The sequence below is a fragment of the Entelurus aequoreus genome, linkage group LG21 (genome assembly GCF_033978785.1).
Source record: "Entelurus aequoreus isolate RoL-2023_Sb linkage group LG21, RoL_Eaeq_v1.1, whole genome shotgun sequence".
Lineage (NCBI taxonomy): Eukaryota > Metazoa > Chordata > Actinopteri > Syngnathiformes > Syngnathidae > Entelurus > Entelurus aequoreus.
In genome coordinates, this window is record NC_084751.1 from 34,293,906 (window position 1) to 34,317,937 (window position 24,032).

At 39.4% G+C, this 24,032-nt stretch overlaps 1 protein-coding gene across 6 annotated transcripts in view; it reads right to left on the reverse strand.

Moving 5' to 3' along the window:
• The window catches only part of whrna (whirlin a), a 308,126-nt gene that overhangs the window by 47,341 nt on the left and 236,753 nt on the right, over positions 1-24,032 (reverse strand). For 3 of the 6 annotated variants that reach the window (XM_062031552.1, XM_062031554.1, XM_062031550.1), the window contains exons 7-8: positions 17,753-17,974; positions 7,847-7,879 (exon numbers count right to left, since the gene is read on the reverse strand). The exons of 1 other annotated variant lie outside the window; for it this stretch is intronic. In XM_062031552.1, the coding sequence (XP_061887536.1) occupies positions 7,847-7,879; positions 17,753-17,974 (255 nt within the window). The remainder of the gene's footprint in view (positions 1-7,846; positions 7,880-17,752; positions 17,975-24,032) is intronic. 2 more of the 6 variants (XM_062031555.1, XM_062031551.1) reach the window with 1 other exon arrangement.

Genomic DNA, 24,032 nt, shown 5'->3' on the forward strand with positions numbered 1-24,032 from the left:
TGCGTTTTTTTAATTTTCATGACTATTTACATTGTAGATCAGTGGTTCTTAACCAGGGCAGCACAGTGGCAGAGGGGTTAGTGCGTCTGCCTCACAATACGAAGGTCCTGAGTAGTCGTGAGTTCAATCCCGGCCTTGGGATCTTTCTGTGTGGAGTTTGCATGTTCTCCCCGTGACTGCGTGGGTTCCCTCCGGGTACTCCGGCTTCCTCCCACCTCCAAAGACATGCACCTGGGGATAGGTTGATTGGCAACACTAAATTGACCCTAGTGTGTGAATGTTGTCTGTCTATCTGTGTTGGCCCTGCGATGAGGTGGTGACTTGTCCAGGGTGTACCCCGCCTTCCGCCCGATAGTAGCTGAGATAGGCTCCAGCGCCCCCCGCGACCCCGAAGGGAATAAGTGGTAGAAAATGGATGGATGGATGGTTTTTAACCTGGGTTCGATCGAACCCTTGGGGTTCGGTGAGTCGGCCTCAGGGGTTCGGCGGAGGTCAAAACACACCCGACTCATCGTGTAAATACAAACTTCTCCCTATTGGCGTATTACGGATACGGCAACAGCTGACTGACTTGCAGGTGTGTAATTTGTTGTGAGTTTATGCACTGTGTTGGTTTTGTTGTTTGAACAAGGTGATGTTCATGCACGGTTCATTTTATGCACCAGTAAAACAACATGGTAACACTTTAGTATGGGGAACATATTCATCATTAATTACTTGCTTATTAACATGCAAATTAGTAACATATTGGCTCTTAACTAGTTATTATTAAGTACTTATTAATGCCTTATTCGGCATGGCCTTATTATAAACCCTAACCCTCTAACCCTAACCAAATAACTCTAAATTAAGTCTTTATTACTTAGAATATGTTCCCCTAGTGTCCAAATAACGCTAAATTAAGTTTTTGTTACTTACACACATACACATACCAAAGTGTTACCAAAAAAAGATAACTTTGTCTTGAATTTGGAAAAAAAAACATTTTATTTTTCACTAAAGAAGGGTTCGGTGAATGTGCATATGAAACTGGTGGGGTTCGGTACCTCCAACAAGGTTAAGAACCACTGTTGTAGATTGTCACTGAAGGCATCACAACTATGAATGAGCACATGTGGAGTTATGTACTTAACAAAAAAAGGTGATATAACTAAAAAACATGTTTTATATTCTAGTTTCTTCAAATTGGCCACCTTTTGCTCTGATTATTGCTTTGCACACCTTTGGCATCAAGTAATCAGAGCAAAGGGTGGCTATTTTGAAGAAACTAGAATATAAACCATGTTTTCAGTAATTTCACCTTTTTTTGTTAAGTACATAACTCCACATGTGTTCATTCATAGTTTTGATGCCTTAAGTGACAATCTACAATGTAAATAGTCATGAAAATAAAGAAAACACATTGAATGAGAAGGTGTGTCCAAACTTTTGGCCTGTACTGTATATATAATTTATTTTAGCCTTTAAAAAAAAAAAAAAAAGAATCAGTGCCGATAATGCAAATTAAAAGTTGACGTCATATTGACCACGCCACCACCACCACATGGCAATCTGGGGTAAAACCAGTAACATCATCTAGACATGCCAATCCAACCTTATAAAGGTTTTGACATGTGTTTTAAAAAGCTAGTTTCAACCAAATGAAGTCAATAATGATTTTTTTGTGCATGTAAACATACAGAATGTTTGTATCTGGGGAAAGGTGGGGGGCACTTAAGGAGTCTAATGATAATAAATACGTCATGTTTAGGACCAAAATAGGCGCAGAGACAAAATATTGTTTAGGATTAGAAGAGCTTCGAGCCAGCCATGTTCAAATCAGTGTGCGGTGCAACCTCCAAAGTCAGACGCAGTAAGTTTCAGGATGCTGGTCCACCTCATTTGTTCAAATTCTAAAACCCTTTTCCCCCATAGAAATGTAAGTAATTTATTCTAGTCAAACCTTTATTAGAAATGTATAAATCATGTTTTAAGTAATCTCTTATGATTAATAACTATCATAATACTACCAATAACTGCTCCCCTCACCTCCCAGGGGGTGATCAAGGGTGATGGGTCAAATGCAGAGAATAATTTCGCCACACCTAGTGTGTGTGTGACAATCATTGGTACTTCAACTTTAACTTAACCAGTGCGTAAAGGAATTAACACACTTTTTTTGTGATTGTTTCTCCGATTTGAGGCGGCTGTTTCAATAAGTTACGCAAAAGTTGTGATCTTTTGAGGCTTATTTGTTTTCAGTAACATTACATCAGCTTGTGATTTTACACGTTGTAAGTGCTCTTTGTAAATGTGACTGTGGTAGTGTTGTAACGATACCAATATTTTGGTACCGGTACTACAATTATTTCAGTACTTTTCGGTACTTTTACCACAAAAAAATTGCATTATTGGCTTTATATTAACAAAATATTTTAGGGTACATTAAACATGTGTTTCCTATTGCAGTTAAGTCCTTAAATAAAATAGTGAACATACTAGACAACTTGTCTTTAGTAGTAAGTAAACAAACAAAGGCTCCTAACTAGTTTGCTGACATATGCAGTAACATATTGTGTCATTTATCATTCAACAAGTGGTAGAAAATGAATTATTAATCTACTTGTTCATTTACTGTTAATATCTGCTTACTTTCTCTTTTAACATGTTCTATCTACACTTCTGTTAAAATGTAATAATCACTTATTCTTTTGTTGTTTGATACTTTACATTAGTTTTGGATGATACTACAAATTTGGGTATCAATCCGATACCAAGTAGTTACAGGATTATACATTGGTCATATTCAAAGTCCTCATGTGTCCAGTGACATATTTCCTGAGTTTGTAAACATAATATACATTTTTAAAAAACTAAAAAAGATGTTGTGATGTCAAAAATATCTACGTAATCATAGTAGTATCAACTAGATACATGCCTGTACTTGGTATCATTACAGTGGATGTTAGGTGTAGATCCACCAATGGCGTTTGTTTACATTTTGATGCCGGTGAGCTACGCTGTGTAGTGAAGCATGTTTAGCTATTCCTCGTCCTGCAGGGATGATACTTGTAAGAAACTTACTTTATTTGTCGCCATGGCGGCGAGGATTAGTGATTTACAAGTAGCTAAAACACTGCCGACGGCGGATGGACGTTAGCCGCTAGCTAGATGTCTTAAAGCACCTCTTCCTGAGGGCATCTCAGTGTTATAACTTCACCTTTATCGTTAGTTTTTAAGCCAAAATGCGTCCGTTCTCCCTTTTCTGTCTACACACTGTGCCTGCTTGTAAGTATTATGTGATTGTGTGCTGCCGAACATGCTCTTTTGCTCGTAAACCAGCAATGTCACGACGTGACTTCGGAGACGGTATTTTACTGAAAATGATTAATTAGTATCGCGGTACTATACTAATACCGGTATACCGTACAACCCTAGACTGTGGTCAGATTAAGTATTTGTTAGGGGTGTTCCGAGCCAATATTAATAATGTATATCAGTCTGATATCAGTAAAAAAGAATTACTGAATTATAGCCTGCGTGAATAACCTGATATAAACTCCGATACAAGCAGTCCTGCAGAGTGTTTACTTGTGCAAAGCTGGACAGCCAATTAACATCTAAATGTCATCCATTAAGCACACAAGGTTGGTCTTTTCTTTCTTCTCCATTGTGCGATAAATACAAGTCCACCAATCCTCTCCAAAAGGTCAATGTAAACAGGGAAATGAGGACGTGGGTGGGCGATGCATGTTTGATCAGTAATTTAGTTTGAGTGCTGCCCAGGCACACATTTCATTGGGGAAATGACAACGGTTGGCCAAAATGTTGCCGGGGATTGGACAAAATTGCATTGGCCAAGCATAATTTGCGGGGATTGGTTTAAATTTGCAATAATTGGAGCTATCAAAACATCGCAAAATCCTGGTGAGTCCGAAAAATTATAAAAAAATTAATTTAAACTCATTTGCAAATAAATACAACCATGAATTGATTGGTTTGTGTTAAGTTATGCGTTATTAAAGCTTCAATGCATGCGATAGCTCGATGTATCTCTTGTGTACATGCATTTATTTTCTTGAGCATAAACATCCCCAGGTTAAACAGAGGCTGTCGTAACTCAGCCAACATTTGCTCTATTTAAATTCCAAGTTTTAGCCCAGAAAGTTCAGTAATAGGTTAACGAGTTAATTCCAACTATTGATGTTTGAGATGCTCACTGAGCTTGCTAAGCCTTAAAAAGATTTGCTTGAAGGGCCGTTTCACCAAGTTGTTGCTATTTGTGTAAAATAAATACACACATGCTTTGATGTGCGATAAAGCAGAGAAAGGCAACATTTAGAAAAGGTCAAACTGTTTGCCTGAGACCACCTGAGGACTAAACGATCTGTGATTTCATTAGGGATGTATACCATATACTAGGGTTGTACGGTCCATCCGCAGTCTGGAGTGTTTTAGCTACTTCTAAATCACTAATCCTCGCCTCCATGGCGACAAATAAAGTACGTTTCTTACAAGTATCATCCCTGCAGGACGAGGAATAGCTAAACATGCTTCACTACACACCGTAGCTCACCGGCGTCACAATGTAAAGAAACGCGATTGGTGGATCTACACCTGACATCTACTGTAATGATACCAAGTATAATAGCGTATCTAGTCAATACTACTATGATTACATCGACATTTTTTAGCATCATATCTTTTTTCGTTTTTAAAAAAAAAAAATTATATTATGTTTATAAAGTCAGGAAATATGTCCCTGGACACATGAGGACTTTGAATATGACCAATGTATGACCCTGTAACTACTTGGTAACGGATAGATACCCAAATTTGTGGTATCATCCAAAACTAATGTAAAGTATCAAACAACAGAAGAATAAGTGATTATTACATTTTAACAGAAGTGTAGATAGAACATGTTAAAAGAGAAAATAATCAGATAAGTAAGTAGATTAATAATTCATTTTCTACTAATTGTCCTTAATAATGTTGACAAAATAATAGAATGGAAAATGACACAATATGTTACTGCACATGCCAGCAGCTAAATTAGGAGCCTTTGTTTGCTTACTTACTAATAAAAGACAAGTTGTATAGTATGTTCACTATTTTTTTCAAAGACAAACTGGTAATAAGAAACATATGTTTAATGTACCGTAAGATTTTTTGTTAAAACAAAGCCAATAATGCAATTTTTTGTAGCCCCCTTTATTTAGAAAAGTATCAAAATACACTTTGGTACTGGAACAAAAATAATGTTATGGAGACAACACTACCGTATACCTGTATTTTTTGGTACCGGTTTATAATTGGGTCGGTACATACAGACCGTTAAGATTCTGGACTAATGATATTGCTATCTGTATTTTTTTGTTTATTATCCAGCTGACCGTCGTCATTATGACACACTGTCACATTCCGTTCAAGTGCTGTTACTATGCACGGGTAGATGCTAATCAGCTTGGATTGATCACAAATAAGGAAGCAACACCATACCAAAGTTTGTAACAAAAACAATATTTTTCTACCGGCTAATACTACCGTACTATTGACATCTTTAGTTCATTTAGCTATTTTTATGCTTGAAAATGCTTAATTTAGGCCAAAAATACGTAGGATATGCTTCAAAAGTAGACTGAAGCTGCAAACTTCAGAGAGCGATCTGGCTCGGTCTGACTGTACGCTTGTACAAAACCCAAAACCAGTGAAGTTGGCACACTGCGTAAATCGTAAATAAAAACAGAATACAATGATTTGCTAATCCTTTTCAACTTATATTCAATTGAATAGACTGCAAAGAAAATATACTTAAGGTTCAAACTGGAAAACGTTATTTTTTGCAAAAAAATGCTCATTTGGAATTTGATGCCTGCAACATGTTTCAAAAAAGCTGGCACAAGTGGCAAAAAAGACTGCGAACGTTGAGGAATGCTCATCAAACAATAATTTGGAACATCCCACAGGTGAACAGGCTAATTGGGAACAGGTGGGTGCCATGATTATGTATAAAAGCAGCTTCCATGAAATGCTCAGTCATTCACAAACAAGGACGGGGCGAGGGTCACCACTTTGTCAACAAATGTGTGAGCAAATTGTTTAAGAACAACATTTCTCAACCAGCTATTGCAAGGAATTTATAGATTTCACCATCTCCGGTCCGTAATACCATCAGGAGGTTCAGAGAATCTGGAAAAATCACTGCACGTAAACAGCAAGGCTGAAAACCAACATTGAATGTCCGTGACCTTCGATCCCTCAGGCGGTACTGCATCAAAAAGTGACATCAGAGTGTAAAGGATATCACCACATGGGCTCAGGAACACTTCAGAAAAGCACTGTCAGTAACTACAGTTGGTAGCTACATCTGTAAGTGCAAGTTAAAACTCTACTATGCAACGCCAAAGCCATTTATCAACAACACCCAGAAACGCTGCCGGCTTCGCTGGGCCCGAGCTCATCTAAGATGGACTGATGCAAAGTGGAAAAGTGTTCTGTGGTCTGACGAGTCCACATTTCAAATTGTTTTTGGAAACTGTGGATGTCGTGTCCTCCTGAATAAAAAGGAAAATAACCATCCGGACTGTTATAGGCACAAGAAGATAGCCAGCATCTGTGATGGTATGGGGGTGTATTAGTGCCCAAGAAAGACATGGGTAATTTACACATCTGTGAAGGCACCATTAATGCTGAAAGGTTCATACAGGTTTTGGAGCAACATATGTTGCCATCCAAGCAACGTTATCATGGACGCCCCTGCTTATTTCAGCAAGACAATGCCAAGCCACGTGTTACAACAGCGTGGCTTCATAGTAAAAGTGTGTGGGTACTAGACTGGCCTGCCTGTAGTCCAGACCCTCCCATTGAAAATGTGTGGCTCATTATGAAGCCTAAAATCTGACAACGGAGACCCCGGACTGTTGAACAACTTAAGCTGTACATCAAGCAAGAATGAGAAATAATTCCACCTGAAAAGCTTAAAAAATTGGTCTCCTCAGTTTCCAAATGTTTACTGAGTGTTGTTAAAAGGAAAGGCCATGTAACACAGTGGTAAAAATGCCCCTGTGACAACTTTTTTGCAATGTGTTGCTGCCATTAAATTGTAAGTTAATGATTATTTGCAAAACAAAATTAAGTTTCTCAGTTTGAACATTAAATATCTTGTCTTTGCAGTCTATTCAATTGAATATAGGTTGAAAAGGATTTGCAAATTATTGTATTCTGTTTTTATTTACCATTTACACAACGTGCCAACTTCACTGGTTTTGGGTTTTGTACATAGTTATACATTGAAGCTGATTTTGAAAGAGTTACAACAAGCAAATTGCGCCGATTTGGTGGGATGGCCCTCAAGTGTTGAATGACCTTGTTCGACCAGCAGGTTTCAGTTCCCTTTTTAAGGTGCATTTTCCTTTCCTTTTGTTTCCCAATTGTAGCATTTTATGGCTCATACTTAGAGGTTCCACTGCATAGAAAATGAGGAGAGAAGACACCAACACAGCAGAAGAGATGCACTGCAAAACCAAAAAAGCATGCTGAGACTCGGTATGTAGTTACCCAGAGGAAGATTTTGCAATCACTAATATATATATGTATATATTTTGTTGTTTTCAGCCCAAACACATCCGTCTAGTAAGTTGAATTATATTGTCCAATTTGGTACATAACATTCAGCATTTTTGGAAATGAAAGGCGTAAAAAAACATGCAAAAAAATCCTTTAAATGGAAGAAAATGTTAAATTCCACTTGAGGGAGAAATATGTTTTCATCCTCTAGGTATCTACAACCCACAGGGAATTGAACATTCTCCTGTGTAGCCTGCATGTGTGGGTTGGTGCTTCATCTCCCAGAAGTGACTCCTACCTCCATCATATCTATCAGCCACAGCAGCCTCTCCTATCGTTGGGGAGGGTGAGATTAGAAAGGTTATTATGGTGGAGAAAAATCACATTCTATTAAACAGCAACAGTCGCCGTCTCAAAACGACGTCTGTGAGACAGGACATCACCAACACACGCGTCCCCACTGGAGTGGGCACTTTGATAAGGGATACGTACTGTATAGACACTTGGAGAAAGGCAACAAAAAGTATCACTGTGGTAAACCTTATATTTACAATTTTTTTGGGTAAAATGTAGGGGTGTAACGGTACGTGTATTTGTATTGAACCGTTTCGGTACGGGGGTTCCGGTTCGGTTTGGAGGTGTATCGAACGAGTTTCCACATGGACATATTAAGTAGCGTAACGCACGTTGTGTAAACAATGCACACCGAGGCACAACACCATGAATTGATTAACGTGGACCCCGACTTAAACAAGTTGAAAAACGTATTCGGGTGTTACCATTTAGTGGTCAATTGTACGGAATATGTACTGAACTGTGCAATCTACTAATACAAGTTTCAATCAATCAATCAATCAATCAATCAATCAATCAATCAATCAATCAATCACACAGCATGCTAGCAGCTAACGGGCTATGATAGACTGACCATACGTCCTCTTTTCACCGGACATGTCCTCTTTTGCGGAGCTGTCAGGGCGGAGTTTCTTAAATGCCTCAAATGTCCGGCATTTTGAGTTAGGGTTGCGTGTATTTTCAATGTACGTTCAGGGTTAAGAAGGGGTTAAAAACAAAACAAATTGTGCACGCAGCAGCATTCGTGAGGGAGGGGCAGAGACAGAGAGAGCGAGAGAGTTATGATAAACGCGCATGCGTCGCCAGACTCTGCTTTTTATCCATAGATTTATCAGATTTAATTTTTTATTATCTATAGCAGGGGTGTCAAAAGTGTGCCCCGGAGGCCATTTACACAGCTAATGTTTTAAAGGCCCACGGCACATTCTAAAAATACTATTAAAATAAACAAAAACATAACAAAAGTGAAATAAACAAGCTTAAAGGTTAAATGTAATTTAGAAAAAGTTGCAATGTTGACTAATAAAACAAAGCTGGGTTTTTTTCTTTCAAACTGTCACTGCTCAAAACATAATATTGAATCAAAATCAATGTTATTATGAATTATTGACCTATCCAAGGTTCCCATTACTTCACATCAAATATTCCACTAAGAAAAATATTTTTGGTGGAAGATTTTGCAAATTTGGTGAATAAATAACCCAAAAATGTATATTTTGTTGTTTTCTTACTGTACCGAAAATGAACCGAACCGTGACCTCTAAACCGAGGTATTTTTGTGTACCGTTACACCCCTAGTAAAATGGCATCAACACATTTGAGATGGGTGCTTTTTACATTTGAACTTGAGTTTGAGTTTGAGTTTATTTCGAACATGCAAGCATACAACATGATACATCACAATTTCCAGAACTGATAAGGTACCTGGACTCAACAGTACCAATTGTGGGTGTTTATGTGTAAATACATGTTAATTCGGACGGCGTGGCGAAGTTGGTAAAGTGGCCGTGCCAGCAATCGGAGGGTTGCTGGTTACTGGGGTTCAATTCCCACCTTCTACCATCCTAGTCACGTCCGTTGTGTCCTTGGGCAAGACACTTCACCCTTGCTCCTGATGGCTGCTGGTTAGCGCCTTGCATGGCAGCTCCCGCCATCAGTGTGTGAATGTGTGTGTGAATGGGTGAATGTGGAAATAGTGTCAAAGCGCTTTGAGTACCTCGAAGGTAGAAAAGCGCTATACAAGTATAACCCATTTATCATTTATTTATTTATAATTGTTTAATAATAAACTCTTATTAATTTTCATTTAACATTTATTTAACAGTGAGTTGATATTAACTGTGCTGACCAGTTGTTGTATCTTGTTTTTGAGTGTCATTTGCAAGTATTACAGTCGTGGTCAAAAGTTGACATACACTTGTAAAGAACATAATGTCATGGCTGTCTTGAGTTTCCAATCATTTCTACAACTCTTATTTTTTTGTGATAGAGTGATTGGAGCACATACTTGTTGGTCACAAAAAAACATTCATGAAGTTTGGTTCTTTTAGGAATTTATTATGGGTCTACTGAAAATGTGAGCAAATCTGCTGGGTCAAAAGTTGTCATGATCTGTGGTCTGGATTATGTTTTTGTTATTTTTTGTAAGTTTTGGACTCTTTTAGTTCCTGTTTGCGCTCCCTTGTTTGTTTAGTTACCATGACGACTTATTAGTTTCACCTGCCTCTGGTGTTTGGGACACGCACTTGCTCTAATCAAGAAGACCATTATTTAAGCCTGTCTTTGCCAGTCAGTCGTGCTGGCGTCATTGCTTAGCTCATGCTGCTCGTTCCATGTCTGATTCCACAGCTATGCTAGTTGCTCCATGCCATAGTTTGGTTAGTTGTTTTCATGTCTATAGTTTCATGTCCTAAGTTTTTGCCTTAGCTTCCGCGTACGATAGGCACGCTTGCCTTGGGGTTGTTTTCTGTTTTTTTGTACTTCGTTGAGTGTTAGTTGAATAATTAAATATGTTCCTACCTTCACGCCTTGTCCCGAATAGTCCGATTGCTTCCCGGGAGAACAAACCTCGCAGTAAGCTGCGACCCCCCCGTCATGACAAAAGTATACATACAGCAATGTTAATATTTGGTTACATGTCCCTTGGCAAGTTTCACTGCAATAAGGCGCTTTTGGTAGCCATCCACAAGCTTCTGGTTGAATTTTTGACCACTCTTGACAAAATTGGTGCAGTTCAGCTAAATGTGTTGGTTTTCTGACATGGACTTGTTTCTTCAGCATTGTCCACACATTTAAGTCAGGACCTTGGGAAGGCCATTCTAAAACCTTAATTCTAGCCTGATTTAGCCATTCCTTTACCACTTTTGACATGTGTTTGGGGTCATTGTCCTGTTGGAACACCCAACTGCGCCCAAGACCAAACCTCCGGGCTGATGATTTTAGGTTGTCCTGAAGAATTTGGAGGTAATCCTCCTTTTTCATTGTCCCATTTACTCTCTGTAAAGCACCAGTTCCATTGGCAGCAAAACAGGTCCAGCGCATAATACTACCGCCACCATGCTTGACGGTAGGCCTGGTGTTCCTGGGATTAAAGGCCTCACCTTTTCGCCTCCAAACATATTGCTGGGTATTGTGGCCAAAAAGCTAAATTTTTGTTTCATCTGACATCACATGGACAAAGATAAGATCTTCTGGAGGAAAGTTCTATGGTCAGATGAAACACAAAATCAATCTGTTTGGACAATGCTGAAGAAACAAGTCCATGTCAGAAAACCAACACATTTAGCTGAACTGCACCAATTTTGTCAAGAGGAGTGGTCAAAAATTCAACCAGAAGCTTGTGGATGGCTACCAAAAGTGCCTTATTGCAGTGAAACTTGCCAAGGGACATGTAACCAAATATTAACATTGCTGTATGTATACTTTTGACCCAGCAGATTTGGTGACATTTTCAGTAGACCCATAATAAATCCATAAAAGAACCAAACTTAATGAATGTTTTTTGTGACCAACAAGTATGTGCTCCAATCACTCTATCACAAAAAAAATAAGAGTTGTAGAAATGATTGGAAACTCAAGACAGCCATGACATTATGTTCTTTACAAGTGTATGTCAACTTTTGACCATGACTGTATATAGGAGACTTGGCATGTAGTTTCAATTCTAAAGTGTTAGTATATGGGCTGCAATGTGCTGCATTCATCAGGGAGTAGTCTTTGCCATTGAGTTGAATGTGGCAGTCTGGTCTTTTGTTAAGTCCTACAAAGTGTTTATACTCTAAGTAGTGTACTTATGACATACCAGCTGTTTGATTATAACATTGTAGTTTTCATTGCTAAATTTGGAGGCATTGAAATTGCCATACAAAATCGCTAATGCTAATCATTGGCACGTGGTGCTTCTCTACAGTTACATTTGGAGTGTACACATGCATGAGGATGGAGGTTTGACACAAACACACGCACAAATGCTCTCCAAAGTTAAATTTCACAAACTTTCTTAATACTGTAAATTCCGGACTATAAGCTGCTACTTTATCCCTACGCTTCGGACCCTGCGGCTTATAAAATGGTGCAGCTAATTTATGGAGTTTTCTCTGCAGATGGCTATAATGCGAATAGTTTTCAAAGCAAACAACCAAAAGCACTGAAAAAGTGTGTTATTGTTTGTGCTGTGGCGCCTTCTTTGGATAAGTTTGCTTACTGCAGGTGCTGCAGTGCCCTTCTGTTTTGAGCTTTCAACCCGAAGTGCAAGTGCCGTTCCATCTTTGAGCTTTCAACCCGAAGTGCAAGTGCCGTTCCATCTTCTAGTCACCCATAGCGTCTTTACTCATATGGATTCTTAATTGATCACACCAAGCAACGTTTGTAAGTTTTAAAATATAACTTAAACAATTCAGACTTACTAAACTGTCCCAAGTGTTATGTCCCTGAGAGTGTTTTCATGCATATTTGTACGTGCTATCGTAATGTAATGACGGTAGGGTTGTTAGCATTAGCTGATATGCTAACACATTTACGAGTGTCTGTGTTAGTGTTACTAACTCACCATTGCATTCTTTTTGTAATGTTTCCGTTTCACAAATTATTCAGTAAATTCACCAAGACGTCAGCGTGGAGTATTGAGTCTGTTTAGCTGATCGAAGAGAGAGCTTCTGTTTTGTTTGATCAGCCGTTTTACTGCCGTGGTACAGGCACCTTTTGGAAACAACTAAGGTATGTATATAAACTAGGGGTGTAACGGTACATGTATTTGTATTGAGCCGTTTCGGTACGGGGGGTTCGTTTCGGTTCAGAGGTGTACCGAACGAGTTTCCACACGAACATATAAAGTAGCCGCCTAAGCTAAAGTCTTTACAAGCTAAGCCGCTTCCTTATGCCTGTCTCTCTCTGTAGTCTACACAGCACCCAGCATTGTCCCACCCACACAACCATCTGATTGGTTACAAACAGAGCGGTAACAGCCAAACAGCCGTGCGTATTCAGAGCGCATGTAGTCAGTGCTTAGCGTTTAGCAGGTAAGCATCAGGCAGTGGACTCTCCCCAAATTATAATAAACCCCTCCCAGTCAACTACTAGTAACATCACTATGAGCCCGTTGACCTTCTAGAAACATAAACGGCAGCTTCAGCTCACTCGCAGTCCTGGCTTGAGGTGAAGGCTAATTCGCTTTTAGCGCAACGTTAGCTCATTTTGCGGTGTGTGTGTGTGTGTTACGGACAGCAAAGCCCTGTCTGTCTGTTATTTCACTTTACCTTTTTCTGTGTTGATTGAGCTGTGTTGAAGCAGCAAAAAAGGACCTTATGTTAAATGAAGAGTTTCTGTCTCTGATAGTTGATATAATAATGTAACTGCATCATAAAGCTTACATGAACTCCATGGTGTTCAGGGATGAATAGTCTCTCCTATTGCTATTGTACTATTTTTTCAGCTATAGTTACATTAATCATTAGTAATGCAGCAGCCTAGTTTTGAATGGCAGGGTCCCTGCTATCACATGTTGATAAAATTATAACATTTACATCATAAAAATCAACTACAGGCTTCCCAAATGCTGTAATAAATTAAGCATGATGAGTTGACTTGAAACTGTTTAATGTTGCACTTTTTATATGTAGAAGAAAAGTTTTGTCATTTTATTTAATCTGAGCAACAACTTGAGGCAGTTTAACGTGGATTAACGTGGGCAGAATTATTATAGTGTTCCCAATGTTAAAAGGATAAAGCCATTGTTTACAAATTTGGTAAATAAATAACCAAAACATTTATATTCTGTTGTTTTCTTACTGTACCGAAAATGAACCAAACCGTGACCTCTAAACCGAGGTACGTAACGAACCGAAATTGTTGTGTACCGTTACACCCCTAATATAAACATTTACAAAATATTTCTGTGTAAACACCACAGTTCAAAACTTATTTATCTGCGACTTATAGTCCGTTGCGGCTAATGTATGGAAACATATTTTTTATTCTAAAGTTTATATAGTGCGGCTCATATACTGGTGTGCTCTACAACCTGGAAAAGACGGCAGATTTTATTTGTTATGCATGTTCATAATATAAAGACTTCGAAATAATCGACAAAGTCAAAATAAAGATGTTTCATTTCAGTAACGTGATTGCTTCTCCGTCTGCGATAGTGAAAGTTAGTGATGGGTAAATGATGCCTCACTTACATTGTCACAATGCTGGTGTTTCATAAAGGCACAATCTGGTGGAATACAAAAAGTCTCTACATTTGAACTGCAAATGAAATTAATAGTTAGCAAATATAATTGTTTTGTATTTATTGCTCTAAACCACAGGTGTCAAAGTCAAGGCCCGGGGGCCAGATCTGGGCCGCCACATACTTTTACGCGGCCCGCAAAAGCCTGGAAATATGCGGCACTCAAGACTAGTATTCATTCTTTCCATTCTGACAGAAAAAATCGACATGTACTTCATGCGATTGCATATCTTTTAAACTCTACTATTATCCGATAATGCAGCAATTATCATACATTCAAAACATTTTTTTTTTAAACAAAAATAAACCGTTACTTATCTACTTAACTTAGGATTTCAAAACAAGAAATCCATCAGATTGTACACTGTAATAATAACAACTGATTTTACGGGAAAATTTGGCAGTTCGTTCGCAATCATTTTACTGTCAAAAAACTTTGCAGTCTACACTGTAAAAACAGTAACTGTAGAACTTATACTACCATACCATACCAACTTTATTTATAAAGCCCTTTAAAAACAACCACAGTTGAAGAACAAAGGGCTGTACACCACAAAGAAATAAAGGCAAAAGACAGACTAAAAAATAAAATTTAAAACAGAAGTAAAATACACATTAAAAAAGCAAATACAAAATTACCCTAAGAACAATTTGTTGTAACACGTTTTATCTTCAAAACTGGTACAATTTTTCCATTTACAGTAAAAAGTGGTGGAAAAACATTCTGCCATTTTTTTACCATAAAATCTAGATATTCTTTTACAGTGTATGTAAAAAAGGATAAAATAATCCAACGCATATGTAATTATGTAACATAATGAGGCGAATCCTTTCAAATGAATATTCCTAAATAGTCCCTCCTGCAACGTGGCCCTCAATGAAAACGAGTTCGACACCCCTGCTCTAAACTAAGGAACATTGTGAGTCATTAATTTCATATCTTTATATACAAGTTATATGCCTGTATGAAGCTACAACACCTCTGTTGTAATTTTAGTTTTTTTGTACTGTTCAGGTTTTTAAGCGTTCTTAAACACATTTTCCGGCCAGTTTGAAGAGAATTGGACAAGGTGGGTGGAGCTGTGTGTGAATATTAAAACATTGATAATTTTAAAACTCTAAAAGCGCACATGTTTTTCGACAGAACAAACATTGGACAAAAGTATTTTAGAATTAGTTAAGATCAGCAGTGATATTTTATTACAGTCGCGATCAAAAGTTTACATACACTTGTAAAGAACATAATGTCATGGCTGTCTTGAGTTTCCAATAATTTCTACAACTCTTATTTTTTTGTGATAGAGTGATTGGAGCACATACTTGTTGGCCACAAAAAACATTCATGAAGTTTGGTTCTTTTATGAATTTATTATGAGTCTACTGAAAATGTGAGCAACTCTGCTGGGTCAAAAGTATACATACAGCAATGTTAAAGGCCTACTGAAATTAATTTTTTTTATTTAAACAGGGCTAGCAGATCCATTCTATGTGTCATACTTGATCATTTCGTGATATTGCCATATTTTTGCTGAAAGGATTTAGTAGAGAACATTGACAATAAAGTTCGCAACTTTTGGTCGCTGATAAAAAAAAGCCTTGCCTGTACCGGAAGTAGCGTGACGTCGCAGGTTGAAAGGCTCATCACATTTCGCCATTGTTTACACCAGCAGCGAGAGCGATTCGGACCGAGAAAGCGACGATTACCCCATTAATCTGAGCCAGGATGAAAGATTTGTGGATGAGGAACGTGAGAGTGAAGGACTAGAGTGCAGTGCAGGACGTATCTTTTTTCGCTCTGACCGTAACTTAGGTACAAGGGCTCAATGGATTCCACACTTTCTCCTTTTTCTATTGTGGATCACGGATTTGTATTTTAAACCACCTCGGATACTATATCCTCTTGAAAATGAGAGTCGAGAACGCGAAATGGACATTCACAGTGACTTTTATCTCCACGACAATACATCGGTAAAGCACTTTAGCTACGGAGCTAACGTGATAGCATCGTGCTTAAATGCAGATAGGAACACAATAAATAAGCCCCTGACTGGAAGGATAGACAGAAGATCAACAATACTACTATCAGGAGACACCGAACCAAACACTGGACCTGTAACTACACGGTTAATGCTGTGCCGCCTGTCGAAGTCTAGCAATGCTGTTGCTAACGACGCCATTGAAGCTAACTTAGCTACGGGACCTCGTCAGAGCTATGATAAAAACATTAGCGCTCCACCTACGCCAGCCCTCATCTGCTCATCAACACCCGTGCTCACCTGCGTTCCAGCGATCGACAGCGCGACGAAGGACTTCACCCAATCATCGATGCGGTCGGTGGCTAGCGCCGGCTAGCGCGTCTGCTATCCTCAAAGTCCTCCTGGTTGTGTTGCTGCAGCCAGCCGCTAATACACCAATCCCACCTACAGCTTTCTTCTTTGCAGTCTCCATTGTTCATTAAACAAATTGCAAAAGATTCCCCAACACAGATGTCCAGAATACTGTGGAATTTTGCGATGAAAACAGAGCTGTTTGTATTGGATACAATGTGTCCCAATACTTCTGTTTCAACCATTGACGTCACGCGCATACGTCATCATACATAGACGTTTTCAACCGGAAGTTTCGCAGGAAATTTAAAATTGCACTTTATAAGTTAACCCGGCTGTATTGGCATGTGTTGCAATGTTAAGATTTTATCATTGATATATAAACTATCAGACCGCGTGGTCGGTAGTAGTGGGTTTCAGTAGGCCTTTAATATTTGGTTACATGTCCCTTGGCAAGTTTCACTGCAATAAGGCGCTTTTGGTAGCCATCCACAAGCTTCTGGTTGAATTTTTGACCACTCCTCTTAACAAAATTGGTGCAGTTCAGCTAAATTTGTTGGTTTTCTGACATGGACTTGTTTCTTCAGCATTGTCCACACGTTTAAGTCAAGACTTTGGGAAGGCCATTTTAAAACCTCAATTCTAGCCTGATTTAGCCATTCCTTTACCCCTTTTGACGTGTGTTTGGGGTCATTGGAACACCCAACTGCGCCCAAGACCCAACCTCCAGGCTGATGATTTTAGGTTGTCCTGAAAAATTTGGAGGTAATCCTCCTTTTTTATTGTCCCATTTAAAGCACCAGTTCCATTGGTAGCAAAACAGGCCCAGAGCATAATACTACAGCCACCATGCTTGACGGTAGGCCTGGTGTTCCTGGGATTAAAGGCCTCACCTTTTCTCCTCCAAACATATTGCTGGGTATTGTGGCCAAACAGCTCAATTTTTGTTTCATCTGACATCACATGGACAAAGATAAGACCTTCTGGAGGAAAATTCTGTGGTTCTGTGGTATGTGCTCCAATCACTCTATCACAACAAAAAAAAGAGTTGAAGAAATTATTGGAAACTCAAGACAGCCATGACATTATATGCTTTACAAGTGTATGTAAACTTTTGATCGCGACTGTATTTGCAATGACAAGGGGGATAACCTGCATTATAAAGATAAGAAATTGATGAATCACAAATCTCTCCATTTTGAACAAGGCAATTATAGCAAATGAACTATGGAAACATTCCAATTCAGGAGCTGGCTCTGTCAACACCGAACCATTTTTCATTCATCCAACCTACCCGAGCAGAGCTGAGGGTGGTGTTTGTCATGAAGCTGGCCAAGGACGATGTCAGCGTGTCAGGGTACGACACCATGGACAGCGAGTCTGCATGGAGTGCGGTTGCTCCAGCCGTGCCCTGTCTGGCCTTCAGAGCCTGAATCTCGCGTTGTAACACCAGGCCGTCAAAATGCTCCAGGTCCTGTGGCGTAACCAGGCCTCGCACCTCCGACAGTAGAGAGAACTGTGACAGCAAGATAGAATTATCAAATGTTCATTAGAGGGTCCATGAAAAAGATCTGTGACTGAATATTTAAATATGACAAACTGTGAATGTACGATTACTTTGAATACTAATTTAATCTTTTTTCATGATTTCCTGTATGAATGGCAAACCGCTTATGCAGTAGACCTGTTAAATTGTAAGTAGGATAGCTATAAAGATTTAAGGAGAACTGCTCTTTTTTTTTTTTTAGTTTTGCCCATCGTTCACAAACCTTATGTGAGACAAATGCACGTCTTTCTTTTATGCATTCTAACTCGTAATTAAACACTAGCAAGAGTCAGCTAATAATGCACGTAATGGTATTCTATCTATTACCCCGAGAAAGCCCTCAACAACATGTTATGTGCATGCTGTAAGTATATATGTAACGTAGAAACAGGCATTTTTATGAGAGCGTGATATTTACGCTGCAAAAACTGAAATCTAAGTAAGATTAAATATCTCAAATAAGGGTGATATTTGATTATTTTCTGTCTGATAAGACAATTCTTCTCACTAAGCAGGTTTTATGTTAGAGTGTTTTACTTGTTTTAAGTATTTTGGTCCTAGATGATCTCAGCAAGATATTACAGCTTGTTGCTGAGATTTTATGACCTATATTGAGTAAAACATGCTTGAAACTAGAATATCAACCGTTGCAAAGCTGTGTCATTAACACTCACAAGTACAAACTACTTTTTCAAAGTAAGAATTTCTTATTTCAAGCATGAAATAAAAAATCCTGACTTTGACACAATTGTGTCTCATAATTAAAACTTTGCTGTTTTATTTTCAATGAAACAATAGAACATACATACTCATATAGTAATACAGTTGGCACAGTACAGCAAGCTGACAGTTAATATTTAATATTTAAACATTTAACATGTGACATTTCAAACTATTTTGAACAGAAATAGTTCATGCACATTCAGATAAATTCTTCAAAATTACAATAAAAAACAATTTGGTTGGGGGCCTGGCTGTAAATATATATATATATATATATATATATATATATATATATATATATATATATATATATATATATATATATATATATATATATTACTTGCGCACTAATTGACTGAAAGAGCACGCACTTGGCGCGATGATGTCATTTTATCGATGGGAAAATGCAAGAAATGTAATGCAGAGCGCATATCATTATGTCAAAATAATGGCACTAGCATTTACTTAATTTAAGAATATTTTTCAACATATTGAGCAAAAAGGTCTCGTATTAGTTTTTTTTATAAAGAAAAGTGCACTTGTTATTAGTGAGAATATACATATTTTAAGGTATTTTTGGGTTCATTGAGGTTAGCTAATTTTACTTATTTTGGAAAGTCTTGACAAGCCGAATTTTCTTGTTCTATTGGCAGATCATTTTGCTTAGTTCAAGTAAAATACCCCAAATTTTTGTTTTGTTTTTTCTTGTTTTTGAACACTGACTTTTTGCAGTGTACGTACTTTAGTCATTTTAAGCATTACCGGAACTTTTTGGCGGCGCATTAATTACACAGAGCACATCGCAACGTTTGCTATTTCCATCAACAATAACAACTACCGTATGTTTCGGACTATAAGGCGCACTTAAAATCCTTTCATTTTCTCAAAACTCGATAGTGCGCCTTATAGCCCGGTGCGCTTAATGTATGGAATAATTTTGGTTGTGCTTACCGACCTCAAAGCTATTTTATTTGGTACATGGTGAAATGATAAGTGTGACCAGAAGATGGCAGTCACACATAAGAGATACGCGTAGACTGCAATATGATAGCAGTCGCACATAAGAGATACATGTAGACTGCAATATGACTCAAGTAAACAACACCAAAATGTTATATATTCCATTGAAAATATAGAACATTACACACGGCGCTCAAAAATCTATGTTTTAGTACGACTTTGGTAAGCTATGAAGTCGCACCACTTGATGGATTGTACTGTGCTTCAACATACGAGTATTATTATGGTGTGTGTATAAGGTAAGACATATTATCTGGCGTTTTGTTTCACAATATTATGCAAAAGCAACTTTTCCTACCTTATGGTACCTGCTGATCTGTATTTGGGATCTGCATAAATCCTGAAAATGCGCGCGCCCGCCTTTGTAGTCTGTAGTCGATAAGCTTCTTTTTTTTCTCTATCTTCTTGTTATGGGACAATCATCCTCCACTGTTGCCATTTCTAAAATAAAGTAGTGTAAAGTTCTTACTTATATCTGTCAGTAAACTCGCCATGAAAGCGCTAAAACATACAGTGAGTTTACATTATTCACCCAAGGAACTTTAGTTATTAGAGAGTTCAGGTCGGACGTTTTTTTCACATTTCCGGTGTTGTTGTTTCCGGATGAGGAGATGCTGCTCTTATTGATTTAAGTACAGTCTGAATGTCATTAAAACAGTTAGCTCCATCTTTTGACACTTCTTCCACTCCCGTCCTTGCACGCTACAACGCTACAACAAAGATGACGGGGAGAAGACGCTGCCGAAGGTGAGCCACGTAAATAAGACCGCCCACAAAACGGCGCATCCGGAAGCGACTGTCAGAAAGCGGCTTGAAGATGATCTGTAAAACATAATCCATGCAATATTTTGACCAAAGAACCACCATTACATGTTATGTAGACCACAGGGAAGTATTTTCCATTTAGAAAAAATATATAATAATTTGACCCCTTTAATGCGCCCTATAATCCAGTGCGCTTTTTGTATGAAAATAGACCTGACTAGACCCGCTCATCGGCAGTGCGCTTTATAATCCGGTGTGCCCTAGGGTCCGGAAAATACGGTATTACTAATAGTGGCAGACATTATGAGAGCCAAAAACGACTACTTTGGGACAAATGATGACTCAGAACGTTATATTGAATATTAATATGAATATCCGGAGGATGAGCTGCAAGTTTTAGAAGCTGAGTCGTAAGCAGAACCAGGTACTGTGAAACAATAAGCATGATGTAGCTATAATACTAAGTACTAAACAAGAAATACAAACTATGAACTTAATGAAACAAACACTTAGGGCCTGATTTACTAAGATCCAAATACCTTGTGTTAAACAGCGTGTGCAAAAAATTAAATGGCGCGTACTATGAGTGGGGGTGTTGCCTGTGATCTACTAAGATTGCGTGTGCAATTGGAAAGTGATGCAGACCGCCTTATTTAAATGAGGATTTTGCGTGCATACGGGGCTTTTACCATGAATACGATCATTTTCTGCACATTTATATCATCATGTTCCTACCTGTGTGCCATGTGTTGAACCAGTAGCACACATCTATAATCTGTAACACTTTTTCTGAATCACAATCTATCTTCTTCCGCTTATCCGAGGTCGGGTCACGGGGACAGCAGCCTAAGCAGGGAAGCGCAGACTTTCCTCTCCCCAGCCACTTCGTCCAGCTCCTCCCCGGGGATCCCGAGGCGTTCCCAGACCAGCCGGGAGACTTAGTCTTCCCAACGTGTCCTGGGTCTTCCCTGTGGCCTCCTACCGGTCGGACGTGCCCTAAACACCTCCCTAGGGAGGCGTTCGAGTGGCATCCTGACCAGATGCCTCAACCACATCATCTGGCTCCTCTCGAGGAGCAGCGGCTTTACTTTGAGCTCCTCCCGGATGGCAGAACTTCTCACCCTATCTCTAAGGTAGAACCCCGCCAACCAGCGGAGGAAACTCATTTGGGCCGCTTGTACCCGTGATCTCGTCCTTTCGGTCATAACCCAAAGCTCATGACCATAGGTGAGGATGGGAACGCAGATCGACTGGTAAATTGAGAGCTTCGCCTTCCGGCTCAGCTCCTTCTTCACCACAACGGATCGATACAGCGTCCGCGTTACTGAAGACGCCGCACCGATCCGCCTGTCGATCTCACGATCCACTCTTCCCTCACTCGTGAACAAGACTCCGAGGTACTTGAACTCCCCCACAAGGGGCAAAATCTCTTCCCCAACCCGGAGATGGCACTCCATCCTTTTCTGGGCGAGAACCATGGACTTGGACTTGGAGGTGCTGATTCTCATCCCAGTCGCTTCACATTCGGCTGCGAACCGATCCAGTGAGAGCTGAAGATCCTGCACGGATGAACAGCGGCCTAATCCTGCAGCCACCAAACCAGATCCCCTCAACGCCCTGACTGCGCCTAGAAATTCTGTCCATAAAAATTATGAACAGAATCTGTAAATTGAGAGCTTTGCCTTTCGGCTCAGCTCCTTCTTCACCACAACGGATCGATACACCGTCCGCATTACTGAAGACGCCGCACCGATCCGCCTGTCGATCTTACGATCCACTCTTCCCTCACTCGTGAACAAGACTCCAAGGTACTTGAACTCCTCCACAAGGGGCAGGGTCTCCTCCCCAACCCGGAGATGGCACTCCACCCTTTGCCGGGCGAGAACCATGGACTCTGACTTGGAGGTGCTGATTCTCTTCCCAGTCGCTTCACACTCCAGTGAGAGCTGAAGATCCTGGACGGATGAACAGAGGCCTACTAATCCTGCAGCCACCAAACCAGATCCCCTTAACGCCTTGACTGCGCCTAGAAATTCTGTCCATACAAATTATGAACAGAATCGGTGACAAAGGGCAGTCTTGGCGGAGTCCAACCCTCACTTGGAACGGGTCCGACTTGCTGCCGGCCATGCGGACCAAGGTCTGACACTGATCATATAGGGAGCGGACCGCCACAATCAGACAGTCCGATACCCCGTACTCTCTGAGCACTCCCCAATCACAATCTAGACAACACAAACATATGCACACTGACATTTAATTCTGTGCGCAAGGCCTTTGGATCGCATCAAAGGGGTTGTACTTGCATAGCGCTTTTCTACTTTGAAGGTACTCATAAAAGCTAGCACAAACTTTTACCAACTTGCTGGCATTTGTTTCCGATTTAGAATGCGTAAAAAGGTGACACGTGTTCTTGTCTCTCACAGGGATTGTAAATCATAGGCAAAATTCCCAAAAAGTACAGTTTCCCTTTGAACATGATTCAAATTAAGTAGGCTGACTAATTCAGTGTTAATATTTGAATGAGTCCCTCTGTACTGGATAAGCTGGGCCCCAAATTAAAAAGATCAAAAACATCTGTGTTTGATTGATTGATTGATTGATTGAAACTTGTATTAGTAGATTGCACAGTACAGTACATATTCGTACAATTGACCACTAAATAGTAACACCCGAGTAAGTTTTTCAACTTGTTTAAGTCAGGGTCCACGTAAATCAATTCATGGTAAGAGAACTTGACAGGATAAGAACAATATACAGTGTTTTATGTTAGACTTCTTTTTATACCAAAATGCTAACTGAAGTTTAAAAAGCAGGACCCCTTTTTCGGGACTGACGTGTTGCTATGGTGATGGCTGTCAATCAACACAGAAAACTTCCTACTCTAAACAAGAATTCACGGTGCATGTTTTAATGCTGTGTAACTCGACGCTAGTTATATTGCAGTTATTAACGCTGCTTGGCGATAATGATAAAGCTGACAATACGATGTCGACATAAAAGTTTCCATTTTTCATAGAATTTCATAGAAATGTTTCTGCTTTCTATAGGCTAACCTTGCACGATAGCATGATAAAATGCTGACGTAATGTTAGCATTGTAGCTAACATCATACTTGCCAACCTTGAGACCTCCGAATTTGGGAGATAGGGTGGGGGTGGGGGGGGGGGGGGGGGACAAGTCTGATCTACAAAATGTGCAGGCAGCATACCCCTTCCCCTTCGAGCTGTCCTGGATGAACTGAAATTCTTTTTTCCAATCATTTTGGAACTTTCAAGCTTACTTCTTCTTCTTACTCGTCGTCGCCATGTCTCTTCTTCGTTCTTCTGCTTCGTCTCTGCTAGTTTTTGGACATTCCTACTTGCCGTAGTTTTGAAGCAATGCATGATGGGAATCCGGATGTTGTGTGTCAGTGTATTAACGTGCCGGCTGGAATAAACATACAGTACGCTGATAAATAGCTCCGTGCCTGCCTACTTTATGGGTTATAGATAAACCTATGGATAACGGAGACATATAA